The sequence below is a fragment of the Oxyura jamaicensis genome, chromosome 13, assembly GCF_011077185.1.
Source record: "Oxyura jamaicensis isolate SHBP4307 breed ruddy duck chromosome 13, BPBGC_Ojam_1.0, whole genome shotgun sequence".
Lineage (NCBI taxonomy): Eukaryota > Metazoa > Chordata > Aves > Anseriformes > Anatidae > Oxyura > Oxyura jamaicensis.
In genome coordinates, this window is record NC_048905.1 from 8574852 (window position 1) to 8592104 (window position 17253).

General features: G+C 55.5%; 1 protein-coding gene across 1 annotated transcript; it reads left to right on the forward strand.

Moving 5' to 3' along the window:
- The first annotated feature begins 43 nt into the window (after window positions 1-43).
- SH3TC2 (SH3 domain and tetratricopeptide repeats 2) lies at window positions 44-16803 on the forward strand. The gene is given in 19 exon segments (XM_035339012.1): window positions 44-408; window positions 1095-1214; window positions 2322-2426; window positions 2638-2765; window positions 3257-3362; window positions 3709-3852; window positions 3964-4165; window positions 4684-4757; window positions 5077-5272; window positions 5754-5890; window positions 6239-6280; window positions 6373-7706; window positions 7708-8077; window positions 8169-8349; window positions 9790-9940; window positions 11438-11560; window positions 11822-11972; window positions 12602-12798; window positions 13159-16803. Coding segments are annotated over 19 exon segments (4008 nt in total). The 5' UTR covers window positions 44-353; the 3' UTR covers window positions 13351-16803.
- The last annotated feature ends 450 nt before the right edge of the window (window positions 16804-17253 follow it).

Here is a 17253-nt window from a genome sequence, read left to right on the forward strand (position 1 = left end):
AGGGGGCATCACAGTGGTGTCAGGAGCAGGGTTGCTTTGGATGGGGGGAGATCAGGGCCGCAGCTCTCCGGAGAGGCCAGCTTGAAGCGCTCCCTGTGCCGCAGCAGGAGGAATGAGAGGAATGCGCCACGTGGGCCTGGCGACAGGCACCCGAAGGCGAGGGCGAGAGCGGAGCCTGGGGCAGCGATGCGGGTGTGAGATGTGCCCGGCCCCCGCCCCGCCGGCAGATAGGGCCTGCTCAAAAGGCACATTGTGCATTGTGGCTGGGGCCGAGCTGCCGTGGTGAGCAGCTCGCTCCCTCCACCAGCACAGCAGCAGCCTGCTGGCTCGGGGCTGGAGGCGATGCTGGACACATGGGCTGCTGCCTGGGGGCTCCTTGGCACCAGGACCTGGCCCTGGGGTGCACAGGTAAGCTGTCTTGGGGAGGTGTAACCTCCACGGCTGCTTGGCTCTGCCTGGCCTGGGGGGCTGGTTTATTCCCATGCTATGGGCTTTTTGGGCATCCTGTATCCTCATCCTGCTGTCACCGCTGCCCAGGAGCACCCCGAGCACTGTGGGGCTCGCAGAGTGCTGGAGCAGGGGGGGCAGCGCAGGGCCAGCAGCTGTGGCTGTGTGCCCCTGGGAGAGCAGGGCCAGTGGGTGCCAGGAGCACAGCCAGAGAGCCTGGGACCTGCTCTCGGCTCCAGGCTGGGGCTGCTTCCTGCCCTGCATTGCAAAATCTTTCAGCAGAGGGGAGGTAAATGAGTCACTGGCACGAATGGGAACAACTCTCCACCAGCACTTTCAATTGGTCTCTTGAAAGAGCTCCCAGTTCCCTTTCTGAGGCTGGCCCAAATGAAAACAAACACTGAAGCAGCGAGCACAGCCATGAGCAAACCCACTTCTCTCACCCAAGGAAGCTCCATCCCCATTTTGCCTGGCTCTGCGGGGACCCACCAGGGCACTCGGCCACACCACTGGCAGTGCCACCATGAGCGGTGCCCCACATGTCCCCTCCTTCCCCACGGCTGCCCCAGAGGCACAAGGAGACCCCTTGGGCCTGGAGCATCCCTCCCGGGAGCTGTACGCCTGCCCCTACCACCCCTTTTCCCCAGGAGAAGAGTGTGAGTCCTGCTGCCCCCGCTCGCCCCTGCTCCTGCCCCGCTGGGACCACCTGCAGCACGCTGCCGCCGAGCGCCGGGGACCATGGTGGCGAGGGACGACCATGGCATCAGGTACTGTCCCTGGGGAGGGGACACCAGCCTGCCGAGCCCGAAGGGACTGCCAGGGACTGCCAGGGTGCGGGGAGCAGAGGAAGGGAGGGACGTGGGAAGCGAGTGCCGCCCAGCCCAGGCAGCTCTGTTGTAACTCTGCCTCTGGCTCCTTTCGCTTCCCTGTCTCCGTTTCCCCCGTGTGTCAGAGGGGTTGGAGTTCCTGGATGAAGTCCTTTGTTAAGCAGTCCTGCCGTTGAGAAATGTAGAGGCTTTTCTTCCAAAGAAAAGCCCCATTTATTGCCTGTCCAGCCTTGGGCCATTCTTTTCTGCTGCTAACTCTAAGTAAGGATTATAATTCTGTGCACAAATAACACAGCTATTTGACTGGCCAGCAAAGTGGGCCGAATAATAAGTCCTATAGAGAACAGTTATGGTCACAAAAGTAGCATAGGAAAGCTGCTGCATTGTTCCAGCTCCAGATCTCTGGGTACATGTTAGTCATGCGAGTCCTATCTGATTGCTGACAAAAATTGGTTTCTAATCTTGTTATCCCTCCACAGCCAATACAGCTGTGGAAGAGCAAGCTGGATTTGTATGTGCCTCAGCCATCATTAACATAATTACCAGCAAGAGTTTCCACTCCTGAATCCTTTATGGCAATAGTTGATGATGTCTGAAGCAGAAAGCATGCAGCTTGGATTTCAGATATCAATCGGATGAGGCAGGGAAGAAAATCTTATTCTGACTGTCAAATTGATGAGCAAAGAGTTTTGCAAGTCCTTCGCTCGCCCGTGCTGGAGAAGTGTTCTCACTCTGAGATCTCCTCTGAAAAGCCTCTCTGTCCCAGGGTCTGCTCTGTGATGTCCCCGGAGCAAGCAGGGGTAGTCCCTTGCTTCAGGCCACCACAGCACTGGCAAGGACCGAGTCACCACGGGTACCACGTAGGCAGAATACATTAATCTTTCTTCCCTCCTTGAGTACAATTTTAGGCTGATGCCCGATTCATGCAGTCCCCCAGGCAGATCTGCAGTGTAGCTCACAGATTTTGCATTCAGGTGGTATGGCTAGGCAGAATAGCCTAGATTCCCCTACAAAACCTGACAGCAAATGTTTCTGTGTCCTGTGTAGGTAGGGCTGGGGCACCAGAGACAAATGGTGCAGCTACCGAGGCAGCAGAAGGCTTGCTGGACACCTCCTCGGTGCTGCTGGCTGTCGGGGAGAACTTCCCACCAGGTAAGAGGCTGCCTTTGGAATCACCCAGATTTCCAGTGGCTGATTGTATGAGGCCAGGCATTGTGGCTAAGCAAGCCCTGCCATCCCTCGGGTTGCTGGAGGGGAAGGGTGGGATTTGCCCGTGCTCCTGGAGCATGCAGCTGGGCTGGAGGCAGCCCCATCAGTGGCACGGAGCTCCATCCCCCCTAACCCTGCATGTTTCCTCTCCAAGAGATTTCACTCTTCTTCTCCGTTGAGAGCCGCTCCTCCCGGTGCCTCAATTCCCAGCTGCAGGAAGCCGCCAGGAAGAAGCTGTGGGCCCTGGAGAGTGATGACAGAGCCGTCCATGCCCTCTTCAAGGTGGGAGCTGATGGGAGGATTCCGGCCTGGTGGGGTGTGTGATGGGACACTGAGCCTGGCCGAGGAGGAGGAGGTCCTCTGGGATGTGTCCTGCATACAGGGGGGCTAGAATGATGTAGGAAATGAAACAATGATGGGTGAGAGGTAGATCCTTTTGTCTGGAGCCTCGTATCGGAGGCAGTGAGCTACTGGAGGGATGGTGCAGGTAGCACTGGGGGGAGTACTGAGTAGCTGGTTGTGCTTCAGAAGGAAAAATCCCATTCACTGCCCTGAACAATCCTTCCCTGCTGGCTTTCCATGCCCTCACCCCCGAGGGCACCCTGCAAAGCTGCCCAGAAGACCTGGGACACTTCACAGCTTCGGTCTCAACTGTGCTAATAAATGCCTGTCTGGTCTCATCCCGGGGGCTGCTTTTATGGCCACACTGCCAGGAGAACCCCTGTCAGGCTCCCAGCCGCGTCCTTCAGCCTTGCTTTCTGTTCTCCGTGCAGGAGCTGTCAGCCAGGCTGGTCTGTGTGCAAGCACAGGAAGATCGGTTCCTGCTCACCTTCAAAACCCTGGAAGAAGTCTGGAAGTTCTCCACGTACCTAGCACTAGGTAATGTTTTCAAGGCATGGGGGATCCAAACAGGCAGCGTGAGGAGCATTTTTGGAGAAGGTATTCTGTGACACCAAAGAAGTAACGGAACATGGAGAACACGTTATAGAGGAAGGAATATTAATGAGACCTTGGTATTCATGAAACCACAGTCTGGATCAGTGGAAACGATCCAGGAGGTTTCCTTTTGGGTAATTCTTCTATTGCACCTGGGGATGGAGACAGGATTGGAGATCGCTGCCTTACAGCATGGTTGCAGATGGCAGATTAGGAAGCACTGGAAAAAACTGCTTGTGCTGCCCAGCAAAGGAGGGTGCTGCCACTGCTTTCCTCCTTGCTGTCCTAGGCTATGTGGGCAACTGCTTGGAGCAGCTTCTCTTTGGCCAGGAGTACTGGCTAAACTGCGCTCTGATGGAGGACACGGAGATCAGAGTTAGCATGGATGAAGATCGCTTGGCCACCATCTACCTGGGTCTGCTGCTCCAGGAAGGTGAGACGGGGCTGCGACAGCATCTCGGCAGGACAAGGACAAGGGTGGCCCTCTCCTGGGTCTGTCCTGCACTGGTGCCGTTGACCTGGCCATGACTCTTTCTATCTGCAGGTAACTTTTTTTCCAGAGCAGTGTCCGGTGTCTGCCAGCCTGAGGAGGAGGGAGAGGAAGGCCTGCGGCTCCGCAGGAACGAGCTGATCCACGTGAAGAACATCGGAGAGGAGTCCATGTGGGAAGGGATGTCCTTGCTGACAGGGCAACGAGGGCTGGTGCCTGTGGCATCTCTCGAGCCCGTACCTCACCCGTTTTACCAGTAAGTAGGTGGGCAATGGGTGGTGCTCAAGCCAAGTTAATGCCTGACCCACATGCACCACCTAACACCAAGCCAGGAGTCTGCTTTTACCTCTGGCACTGGGCAAGAGCCAGATAATTTTGTGAGAATAAACATTGTAGAGACAACTGCTGGAACCAGTTCAGGTCCTGTAGTGGGACAGAGAAAGGGCATAGTTCTGATATCGTTCTTGTATAATATTGAATTAGGTCATACCTGGGACTATTTGTGATTTACAGGTCAGTAAAAGGGACAAAAAACAGCCTGTCTGGGGTAATGCCAGTCAAAATGGGGCCTGGTACCTGGCTGAGCCTCACAGACATTCACAGATCTTCTTGTAGGCCCCCAGAGAAATCCTCCTTAAGGGCTGGCAAAATCATCTATCTGTCATCTGTCCTCTGTGTCATTAGGGGGCATCTGTCCTCTTGTGTGGGGCTGTCCCTGGTGGTGGCCCAAGGGCTGCTTGGGGAGGACCAGCGTGGTTCTCTCTTGCCTTGCAGGTGGTTTCTGAAGAATTATGCCATGAGTTTTGGCATCTCCCAGGAGATCGGTGGGGCGACCTGTCAGACAATCGGTGAGTGATACCTGCGTAAGGTGGGGTTTGGCCAAAAATGCCAAGGATCCATCTCCTGTTCTGACGATGACACGCCATGGCAAGGGGTTGTATCTTGAGACTCTGCTGAGTGGAGGACGGACCTTTAAATTGCAGGTGCTCAGAAGGGTGATCTGAGGAGCACAATAAGAATCTGAGTCTGAGAGCACGATAAAGCTCAGGGGACAGAGAGAAAGGTTTCTCCAGCTAAAATCAGTTTCCTTACTGAAGTCTTTTCTAGCAAGGAAGCTTTTGCAGTGGTCCTCACACTAAAATGCAGTTGTTTGCCTTTGTTTCCCAGTGAAAGGCAGGTGCACAGCCACAGAGGACCACAAAGGAGCAGCATGGGATGAACTGAGTTTCTCCAAGGGAGACGGCATAGAAATCATCGGCTTCCTCGTTCCAGGACTCCCGTGGTTTGTGGGCAAATCCCTAAGCAGTGGGAACATTGGCTTTGTCCCGACGCGATACATAAACACCACGGCTTGTGAACCCTTGTAAGTTTACTGCTACCATCTATATGAATTTAAAGTCAGGTGGAAAGCAGGGGAAGACCCAAAATCCCAGCTCAAGGCTATGTGCGAGTCCAGAGCAGGTAATTAGCTTTGCAGGGACTTCATAGAGGATCCAGCTGAGGTCTGTCCAGAAGCCTTGGCCAGGCTCTTCTGCCACCAGGCTGGCTTTGCTTGCTTGCTGAAGGACGCCAAGGCAGGACAACCACTGACACAGCTCCTCTGTGAAAAAGGCCAATAGGTTACTCCCTCTGGCACTCCTTGTTTCTCCATGGAGGATTTGGATCTCAGAGCCCAGATGGGGAAGGGGTCCAGACTGCAGTATCCATCTCCAGCAGATCTTTTCTGGTGGCAGGAGGAGGAGGGGTGGGAAATCCCATCACCATCCCACAGGACAGTCATAGTGTCAGGGGATGGGAATGGGGAGACACTGAACTGTTTTTCACTTTTGTCTGCTTCAACCTAGGGGAAAGGGCTTGGTGTTTCTGAGCGAAGAGGAAAAATCCCCCCTCCTGCGTATCCCCTGCAATGGTGGTGAGCAGCACTTCGCCACCCTCCTGGGCGAGCTGGCACACACAGACATCACCTCCGTGTACCGGCTGGGTGAGTTCCCCTCCTCTTCATGCATAGTCCCATCGATCCCCCTGGGGAGCAGCCCTGGGCCATGTCTAGAGAGCTCCTGCTCAGGGCTCTGCCGGGGCTGAGACAGCCTCCAGGCCCTCTGCTCAGCCTGGGCAGGGGGGCTGGAGATACCCTGAAGGACAGGGCCCTGCCGCACTGCAGTTTGCAGGAGGCTTCTCTGCTTCAACTATAATCACTGGGACTCTCCCAAATACAAGCCTGGGGTTTAGCAAAGCAGCAGGAGATCTCTGTAAGGTTTGTGTGCTGTGCCTGCACACCAACATTGACCAAGCCCTTGGGCTTTTTCTTTCTGTTTGTCTCTTTGTGTAGATGGTTTTGAACCCACAGCCATGTTCCCCAAAGTGCCATCAGGTGAGTATGTGGAGGATGCTTTTATAAAGATGTCAGAGGGTGAATTTTGACATGAGGAAACATTCCACTGTGGTCTGCTTGTCTGCTTGCAGAGGCTGTTCTCCACGGCGGTAAGGATATTCAGCTGCTACAGACCTGGGAGGAAATAAACGGCCTGGCTACAGCTAGCACCTCCGAGCAGTCTAGCCCCGGGAGTGAATCGGCCCCTGCTATGTTGGAAGATGTTCTCCTGGACAAGCTGGATGACTTTGATGATCCCAAGTTCTTTATTGACCTGAATGCTGGACACATGGAAGATGCTGATGTCTTTGACCCCATACTCACCTTCCTTAACCATGAGAGTTACGTGCCCAGTTTTCAAAGCCTCTATGATACGAGTTTTTCCTTTCTCAACTCCACTTTTTATGGTTTCTCTGATGAGGATGAACTGGTCTTGTACCTTGAAACATCCAGGAACTGGGCTAAGAGGACTCATGCGATCTGGGCTCATGTAAGGCTCTGTTTCCTCTTGGGCAAGCTCTGCATCAGAAAGGTCAAGTTCTCCCAGGCTCGAGTCTATTTCGAGGAAGCCCTGAGCACCCTGGACAGGGGCTTTGGGGACCTGCCCCTGCTGGCTGCCTTGCACGTGAACCTCGCTTCCATTTACCTGAAACAGAACATGAAGAACAAGTTCTCCTCCTTGCTGGGCAAAATGGTGACCTTGCTCGTCTGCTTGCCTGGCCGCCCTTTCAGCTCTGAGAATGAGCTAGAAGTCATGGTGTACGTGCTCAGGGAAGCCATTGCCGTGGGCAATGCTCCCCTGGAGATGCGTGTCTGCTTCCTTATTGTCAAGCTCTTCCTACAGCTGGGAAAAACTGACGAAGTGCTGCCCTTTACTGAGCATCTTCAGTGTCTCACCACCACGTTACTCAGCCCGGACACTGGTGCTGTGCCACTGGATGTCACCCCCATCTTGAGCTACCTGTATGACAAGAAGTACTTGCCAAACATTGCGCTGGCCTCTGCCAGGCTCTTTGTTCCCAGCGGCATCAAGGGAGCACCAACACCCATCTGGAGAGCTGGCTTCATCCTCCAATGTACGTCCAAGCTCCTGGGAAGCCAACCGGAGAGGAGCTGCATCCCAGCGCTGGCTTGTTTCTACCTCCATCAGGCCCTGCATTTCTCCTGCGAGAGCAGGGCCGTGCCCACCCAGAGGACGCTGTGCACCATCTTGTCCCGGCTGCACCTCCAGCATGGCCTGCTGCACGGGGCGCTCCGCCACGCCGCCAGGGCTGTGGCCTTCAGCAGGCTGATGGGCGATGAGGAAGCCTTTGAATCTTCCCTCTCCCTGGGGTGGATGTACCTCCTGAACAGCCAGCCAGGCCCGGCCGCAGAGATCATGGGGCAGCTCCTGCAGTCCCTGCATGGGACGGACAGCGTGACGCAGGGGGGGGGCCGTGCACAACCTCCTGGCCATTGCCCTCAAAGGGGAAGGGCAGGTGCAGAAGGCTGCGGAGAACTACCTCCGGGCCCTGCACAAGGCCAAGGAGACTGGCAACAAGAGGAACCAGGCCATCGCCCTGGCCAACCTGGGGCAGCTGAGCCTCTCGCACGGAGCGAGCCAGCTGTCTGAGCTCTACCTGCTGCAATCTGCTTGGCTCTATGCTGAGCTGCAGGGCTGCCAGGACACGGAGCTGGAGGCGGTGCAGGTGCTGCTGTGGCTGGCACAGGCCATGGTGAACAGGCAGAGGGTGGAAGATGGCAAACTCTGCTATGAACTGGCGCTGGGCTTTGCCCTGAAGTGGCGTAATGTGAGGAGTGAGTACCACTTGGCTGGCAGGAACTCACCGCGGGGCAGCACCTGTGAGGTCCCTAAAGCCCGTCCCTTTCCCTTCCCTCTACCACGCAGGTCAGCTTCACGTCACGGAGGCTCTCTGCCATTTCTACAGCAAGGTGTCCCCCAACCTCCATGCCTGCATCACCTACCACGAACACTGGGTGTCTCTGGCCCAGCAGCTCCAGGACAGAGAGATGGAAGGCAATGTTCAGCAGACCCTCAGCCAGCTCTACCAGGCTTTGGACACCTCCGAGTAAGTCCTGTTTGGGACTGTTTCCATGTAGATGCTGTCAGAGCAGTGTCTCTGCTTGCCCAACAGCAGAGCAGTGGCTTTTCTGAGATGTCTGGAGCCAAAGTCCCTGGGGAGAGGTGGGGACAGCGTGTGGCAGCTCCCTGCTGGCAGGCTGGTGGCTGGGGAACTGCCGAGGTCTGTGAGCTGTCCCTGCGCCGTGACGGGGGGAACAGCTCAATGTCAGCCAGAATGTGGTGACTGCTGGGCAAACACCAGGCTGCGAGCTGGGGCACGGCCAAACACGGCTCTCCAGAGAGACACGCAGCCTTCTTCATAGGGGACCCAGTGACAGGGAATTCATCACTTCCTTTGGAGGCTTATTTCAGTGATTAATCACCGTCCGCCAGTAAAAATAGACTCCTTATCTGTTATTGAAATAAGCCTGGCTTCAGCCTCCAGCCGCTGAGTCTGCCCTTCCTATCTCTACTGGAATATTTTCCCCAGGGATGCATGTAAGACCCTGTATCAGCTCACCCTTCAATCTCCTGCTTGACACATGCAGGTGGCATAAGGTTAGGCAGGAGGGGAGAGAAAGGCTTGGGCAGACCACAGACTTTCTTCCGTTTTTGAAATAAAACGTGTCAGACTGCAGAGATCTGGCTCCCATGTCCCAGGAGGACAAGTGGGCAGGGACTGTCATTAACTGGGACATTAACCTTCCCGTGCTGGGTCGCAGTGAGTTCAGAGGGAAGGAATTTAGGAAGCAGACGCCTGTCATGTGAGCGGTGCTATTTAAGATCACAAAGCGTCCCCCAGCCTGGGCTGGAAGGACAGCTGGAGCACAGTCAGCAGCAGGCGAGACACCAGGCAAGCAGACATGTCCTGGACACCACCCCACGCTCCCCTGGCCACAGGTGCCTCTTGCCTTCAGCCTGTCACCTCGTCCTGCTGCTTGTCCCCTCGTCCTCCAGTGACACGGGGCTTGGGAAAGGGGCAGTGCAGCCTTGCACATGTGGCCACAGAGCTGCCTTTTTGGATGCCCCAAGGGGCAAACAGCAGGCAGAGATATGGATCTGGGTTCCAGAGGCTGTTTGGGAGATGAAGGCGCAAGCACTGCCAGCCTGCACTCCCTGTGTGGCTGGGGATGACCTGGGGCTTGGTGTAGGGGACAAATAGGGTTTGCAGGTGACTTGGACAAAACCTGCTTCATCAGCTGAAATGAGGAGCAGCCACTGGGGAGCAGCTCCTGTGGGGCTGTGCTGAGACAGATGACACACCTACATGTCCTGCCCTTTTGCCAGGACACATTGCTAGGAGCTGTGGCTGTCCATTTGGCTCTAATTTGCAGCAACACCAGGAGGAGAAAACAGCACTGCTAACGGGGAGGTGCTGTAGCTCCGCAGCTGGTTGCTGGTGCCCTGTGGTTGCTCTGTAATGGCTTTCTGCCCGTTGCTGTCACAGGGCCTTGAGACAGTCTCTGGACTGCACCAAGCAGAGCCTAAGGATCTTCATCGACCTGGAGGAGACTGGCAAGGCGGCAGAGGCCTGGCTGCAGGCAGGAAGGCTCTACTACCTTATGCAGGAAGACGAGCTGGTGGAAATGTATTTCCAGGTATGGGGGAGGTGTCTGGAGCAGCCCCGTTCCCACCCTGGCTAGGTGCATTCCCATCAGGGCTGTGTGGCTCAGTGGGAGCCATTTGGGGCTGGAAAACTTGGAAAGTTTTCTCATGAGCAGCAGAAACTTGCTGCTGCAAGGAAAAGCTGTTGCCTCAGCCCTTGTGTGCTATCGGGCATTAAATTTCCTGTCTTTCCTTCCATAAGTTGGGTTTGGAGGATTCTGGGGTGAAAGTAAGTGAATTTATTGAGTCAGAAAGTGATGTGGGAGTGCCAGAGAGAGGTGGAGCTGCTAGGTGATCAGTTCCCATCGAAATGCACATAGATAAGGGTAAGGTGCCAGGGAAGTGCTTGGAGACTTCTTGGAGCAGAAGACTTCTGTCTTTCCATCTCTAACATTATTCTATCAGCTGGTCTGCAAAGAGGAAGAGCTACTCATAAGATGTTAGGGCTGCATCCTCCAGGGAGCATCTATTTAAAGATGCAGAAGCCTTCCATGTGCCCAAAGTAAGCAGAGCAGGAAGCTGGCTGGGTCTGCTGGTGCTGCACTGAGCTGGGGTATCCTGCAAAGCACCAGCCTCAGCACACACAAGGGATACTCTGAGTCCTCACTCTGTGACCCCAGAAGCATTTCAGAGCTGGTGGGGCTGGGCGGCTGAGGTACCTGGTGCTGGGGACAAGGCAAGGAGCCTTGCCATCAGCCACACTACCCTGCCCTCAAATCAGGGTGCTAGAGGCACCTGTGTTACTGGTACTGGGGGGCTGTTCAGGGATCTGGGTGACTCGAATCTGTGGCTCTGGCATCAGCAGGTTTCCTGGTGGTCACAAGGGAGTGCTGAGGCCATGAACGAAGAGCCATCATTGCCTTCCTCGTGGTTTCAGCAGATTTTCAGGGGCCAATGAGGGGTGACTCTCCGTTAAGACAAGCCAGTGGAGGACAGTTCTCAGCAGGACGTGTCTGCAACCCTGAGGGGCCCTTTCCCAGGCACAGTCATTGGCAATGATCAATTGTAATGATGAAAGGAACAACACGTTCCTGCTGGAAGGTGGCACCAGGGTCGAGTGTGCAATTGGCAGAGACATCTCTTCTTCTCAGAAGTTAGCATACTCACTCCTGCTGGCTCTGCCCTTTCCCTGTCCTGGCTCTCTGCTCCCCTTGTCAATCATCGCATTGGCTCCATCACACCGCAGTGACAGCCCAGCACAGGGCAGCTGCTGCCTGCACCATCCCCAGTCTAAGTCCTGATGCCATGGGACATCCCAGTTGGTTAGTCTGGCACGCTGACCCTGCACGGGGATGGGTGTCTGGCTCCATCCTCACACACATCACCAAGAAAAACAGCACAATATCCCCCCAATTTGCTTGCCAACCTGTGTCCTTGGTGTTTGGAGCACTGGGGCTCACATTTAGGGTGACTTGGCTTTATTTTGTTACTCCAAAGTCTATGTGCAGATATCTCTTTCCAAGTCTCACTGCAGTTCCTCTTCCCTCTAGGCAGCCATTCAGACAGCTCTGAAGTCTGAGAACTTCTCCTTGGCCATGGAGCTTTATGAAAAAGCAGGCGATACCTTTTTTAACGGCAGCCGAAACAGGGACCGAGCAGTGGAGTTTTACAGGGTATTGATCCCTCCAAGCATTTCTCTCTTTATGTCCCTGCTATGCGATGGCCACGGGAAGCTGTGCCCAGCAGGATGGAGGGTGGAGAGGGACGGGGTCGTTCTGGGTGTGCCAGCATGCAGACGTGGCTGGGGAGGAACCTGGAGCATGGACACATTTGTAACACCTTAGTCCATCTCCTGCTGCTCCACCACCCCTCTGTGGGCAGTGCTGTACCCACACCTCCAGGAACAGCCAGGACTCACTCTTTTCTCCCCCCAGGGTGGTGCTGTGCCCTTGGCCAGGAAGCTAAAGGCCATACAGACAGAGCTACGGCTGTTCAACAAGCTGGCAGAACTGCAGATTGGGCTGCAAGGCTACGAGAAGGCGCTGGAGTTTGCCACACTGGCAGCCCGGCTGAGCATCAGGGTGGGTGAGTGATGCACAGCCCCAGGGAGCAGGGCAGAGGGAGTGCCTGTCTGTGTGACAGCACTGTGCACGTGAAAGGGAGATGCTCCTGCTTTTGTAAGACCTCTGGGCCAATTCATATCCCAAGGGTTACAGCTCTTTAAAGGCTTCTTCCCTTTTTAAGCTGCCCACGGGGGTGCTCTGCTGTGGTGGTAGAGCTGGTTGAGCAGAGGGCTGTTGCTACACCAAAGCACAGGAAATCTGATGAGGGCATGGGACTGAATGGTTCCTCTTTGCCCTGGCTCTTCCGATAAACTTGCCCCTTTCCATTGCAGAAGTAGGCCTAATGGGCAAAATGCTAGCATAAATGCCTGAGATGGAACCAGCCTTGTAATAACCCTCTCCAGCCCCCAAGAAATCCCCTGGCTGAATGCTATATGATATACTGCCTGGCAATCTATCCCGCTTTGGTATCAGCACCCCTGATAGCTCTGTTTTCTCTGGACCATCTTCAAGTGCAATGTCTCCGTGTGAAGACAGATATCTGTGCCCTGGGGCTGTGGAGCAAACACAACCCTGAGCAGCTCGGTGTGCTGGGCTAGGAATGGTTTGTGAGTGCCCTGCAGTCTGACTGTATCAGCAACTCTTTTCCAGGAGATCAATTGCAAGAGCTGGTTGCATTCCACCGCCTGGCTACAGCCTACTATTTTCTGCAGATGTATGAGATGGCAGAAGATTGCTACCTGAAGACGCTTGCCCTGCGCTCCCCCATGCTGCAGTCCTCTGGAGAGGCCTTGTACTACTCCAAGGTGTATTGCCACCTTGGCAACCTGACCCTGCACAAACTGAAGGTAGGAGGATGCCCTCTGTGATGCTGTGTCGAGTTCTGGGGTCTTCATGGGGAGCTTGGAGGTGGAGTAGCCCATCTGCTGGCAGAGCAGCCATGGTTGTATACAGCTGCGTCCTGTGGCTCTCTGTCCCGGCTGCAGCTTTACAATAAGTACACACAGTGCTGGCACAGCCAGATTTTGAAGTGGGACAGGCAGTTTGGAAAGAAGCACTAGCACTTAGTGACTGTACAGAGCCCATTTCAATGAAGTCAGGTGTCACCAGGTTCTGCCTGGAACTGCTGGGCTCTGCTCCAGCACCATCACACCCTGTGGCTTTGCATTAAATGACTTCCTAACGCCTGCCCTGCTCTTTACTTTTAGGATGAACAGGATGCAGCAGCCTACTTCCTCCTGGCCCTCGCTGCAGCAACTGAAATGGGAGACCAGGAGCTGCAAGGCCGCATTCACACCAAGCTGGCCAATGTCCCCAGGGCCACGCTGGGGCCCGCGGACACGCCAGGCTGTGCCACGTACCGGCCCCGGTGGCTGAGCGAAGGCGGCCACGTCGTCTGACCCATCCATCGCCATGGGGACGTGCCTGCAAACAGCTTCTTGCCTCGCATGGGTCCGTGTGCTCTCCAGAAGCAGCATCCCACGAGGGGTCTGGCCACTGGCAGTGATTTATTTCTGTGTCCACAGCAGACAAGGGACCTGGGACCCTCATTTCTCAGGAGTGGGGCTGTGTGCCGCGGTGCTGCTGGCAGAGTGAGGCAGGATGGAGCCCAGGAGCAGGTGCTGGAGCACGGTGCAATGGGGCAAGAAGCAGGCAGCATTCCAGGAGCGTGGCTGTGCAGGATGGGGATAGGGACAGGGACATGGATTGCTATGGGGACAGGGACAGGGATGGGAACAGGGACAGGGTGCTACCCGTCCCCACCTGGACCCCACTGGACAGCTCAACCGGCAGTGGGACACTTCCGACCCAAGCGTGTTTTAACTCGAATAGCAAATCTATTTATTCCTAGCTGTTTTCTGTTCTGTGTGCTCTGCTCTGTGACCCCACAGCTCCGCAGGAGCCAGGTCCTGTTCGGCACAGAGCTCCAGCCCCGCTCACCGCCAGGGTGCACCAGAGCCCCGCGGTTGCAGGCAGCACAGCCGCTCCTCGTCCCGCCCGGCCCCAGCCCCGCTGCGGGTGCTGAGCCAGGGGGGAGCACTCCCCCGGGCTCCGAGGGCTGTGCTAGCCAGCTGGGGGCTCCACGGGGAGACCTTGCTGCAAGCCCCTTCGTGTCCCTTCCATGCTGCGCCCCTTGGAAGAGCCAAATGCACAACGTGGGTTTCCTCGCCCCCGCTGCAAGTGCTGCCTTCGTTTTCCCCTTCTGACCCCCGTGAGCCATCCATCACCAGGGCAGCAAATAGTTTAATGCTTGTTTACCAAACATTCCTGCGATGCCATCGGGGGAACCTCAGCCCTGTGCTGGGAGGCAAATCTCTGTCCTGTTTGACATCCAGTGAGCTTTTGGGGGAACGGGTCCAGGAAAATCCTGTGGCTCGCGCCACGGGCAGCCCGCTCTGCACTCAGCTCAGGTGCCGTGCGCTCTCCCAGCAGGGGCCAGGATCTGTGCAGCTGCACCAGCCCGCCTGTGTGCACATCCTGTCCTCAGCTCTGTCCTTGGGGGTCCCGAAATGACACCCGAGGCCACCATGAGGCTGCTGCCCAGCACCCAGGTGGGTGCAGACCCAACATCCCTGCACTGGGTGGCCAGTGGCTCTTGTGGTTCTTGTCAAATCAAAGCCCCATGGAGGATGAATCATGCAGAGAGCATTTTCCCTAAAATATCCTTTCCAGAGCCAAAACCGGAGGCCTTTCCACATAGCACCAGTGAGAAAAAATGGGCTTTGTTTAAACACAGCGAGTCAGTGTTTCAGCTGGTCTAAATCAGCTGAGACATCCTGATCTGCAGGACTGTAGGTCTGACCCATAGCTTTTAACCAGACATGTGTTTTCTAAATCACAGCAAATGACTTTGTGTGCCTGGGGAAAAAAGCGAGGCTTGCTCCTTGAGAACATCCCATAAAACATCCTTTTCCCTCTCATCCACCAGCCCTCTCTGACAAAGCCGGGCTGTTTTCCTATCAGGATGAAAGGTCAGGGTGGCCAGGGCTGATTAAACACCATAATAACACTTGGAAGTAAAGTGAAACTTGGTGCGTGCCAGCCCCTGTGTCTGTGCCCAAGGGTGGGTGAGGACCCAGCATTCCTGCAGCTGTGGAGGAGACTTCTTGTTGCCCCTTTCTCTCTGGGCAAGGAAAAGCAGGTCTTTTGGGGTCTTTGTGCCAGGTGATGGCACAGGCCCTGGGGCAGCCTGGCTGGGGGTTATCACCTTCCACCCCTCCGTCCCTCATTCCCAGGGCATGGGGCGAGGAGCTGCCTGTCTCTTGGGAGCTGCCATGTGTGTGTACGTAGCACAGAGACCACGCACGGGGAGCACACCCCAAGGTGCTGCAGGGTGCAGAGCTGTGGCATTGCATCACCAACAAGGAGGTCGGAAGAGCAGGATGGTAGCAAGACAGGAGATATTTATCCTACAGGCACTGCCACCAGTGCCCAGCCCACTTCACCAATGCAAATGCCACTCCGAGCAGAGGAAAAAATAGGGGAAAGGGAATGGATGGATCAGGTCTCTTCGTACCCCAGGTGTTGTCGCCGTGCTGTGGCTTGTGACTCATTTCTGAGCTGCATGTGACTGCCTGCTCCGTGCCCAGTCCCAGCAGTTTTCCTGCCTCCAGTCCCTGGCCAGCAGAGCTGGAAATAGCACCAGAGGTCCCACGTGTGGCAGCACGGACCTCCACACAGCCATAGAAAGCTGCACCTTCCCTTCCAGCACGTTCAGAGGGTGAAGGGTGCTGCTGGAGGAACCTCCTTGCATCGGTGCCAGCGCTTGTGCGTGCCTGGGGCCATCCCCTTGCTGTGATCTTCCACCCGTGTGATCCTCCGGGCACCAGCACAACCAGCCCTGATGCAAGCCTGCATAGGAGATGAAGCTGGCACGCTGACCCCATTTTTGGCTAATGCCCTGGGGGGAAATTTAGGCCTGGAGTAAGGAAGGACTGGATTTCTTTAACATATGCTCATTCTTGGACAGTGGAAGTACTACGACAAGAATAATTCCTGGATCATCTTAGCTCTGGTGTTAGCCTCCAGGGCAGTACAAAAAAGGAAGCACTGATAACTGCACGTATAGATATGGACAGAAGTGTCAAGGTAGCTAGATTTATTTGGGCTTACACAGAATCTACTCCTTCCTGCAGAAACACAACACCCAGCAGTAATAATTACTATGAGCAGACATCTCTCATCATTCCTTCATTGTACGGTGCTGTAGCTCTTCCCTGCCTATGCTGGACAGACCTTCCTATTCCAGCTGCACCACACAGCTTCATCCCACAGCCTGAGGGCCCCCTGGGTTAGCTGAGGGGCAGAAACCCTCGCTGAGTGCTGTCAAGGCCCAGCAGTGGGGCAGGGACAGTGTGTGCTTCTTGGGTGAGAGGTCTGAATTTCAGGATGTGCTGCACAGATCCAGGGAGTGGGTAGGAGCCATCCCGAGGACCTGTGCCTGGGCATCGCTTAACCAAAATAATCAACCACAGCACAGCAGCCAACCCTGCTAGGAGCACGCCAGGGCTGTACAGAGCTCTTCTGGAGCTCAGTGCCCAGGCTTTGCAGCCAGAGATGTTGTCCATGGACCTTACATCATTTCTCCATCCCCATCAACCTCAGATTTTGGCAGAGGGGTGGTGCTGGCCTCCAGCAGTCTGCTTTCCCTGGGGCTTGTTGAGGATGCGGAGGGGCAAAGCGTCGGGGGCAGAGCTCACCTTATCTCAGGGGCGGCTGGCCCACTGCAGCCAGCATCTTCCTGCACTGCTTGGGAAAGTAAGGAGAGGTTGGTAAACACCAGCTGTTCTGCTAAGCAGAGGTGGGTGAAGTATCTAAAATGGGCAATTTACATTAAAAATCATTTATTTTCAGAGCAAGCCGGGTTTTTGTTTGGTGTTAATTGGGATCATAAATATGCATGCTAGGAGGTGTGTTTGAGGCTGATGCCAGGAGCCTGAGCAAGAGCCAAGTGTCACTAACTGCAACTCCACATGCTTAGATAAACCTGCCCTGCCCTGCACCTTGGTAAGGCAGCAGCTCAGTGCAGCCCATCTCTACCTGCTGTGATGGGGGCTCATGTCTGCACTGCTGGTGTCTCCATCCTGGGAGCTCGCTGTGTTCCTGGGGCAGGGGAGAAGCAAAACCAAGAAGAGAGGAGTGGGGAGGCAGCTGGGAAGTGACTGGTGGTGCAGACAAGGGGTGGTGAGGCCAGATATAAACCATTTCCTAGCTGGGATGTACCATGTTTTGTGCTGCGATGGCATCAGGCATGGGTCAGCACTGGGCCTGTCATCCCTGCTGTCACTGTTCACAGGGCACCC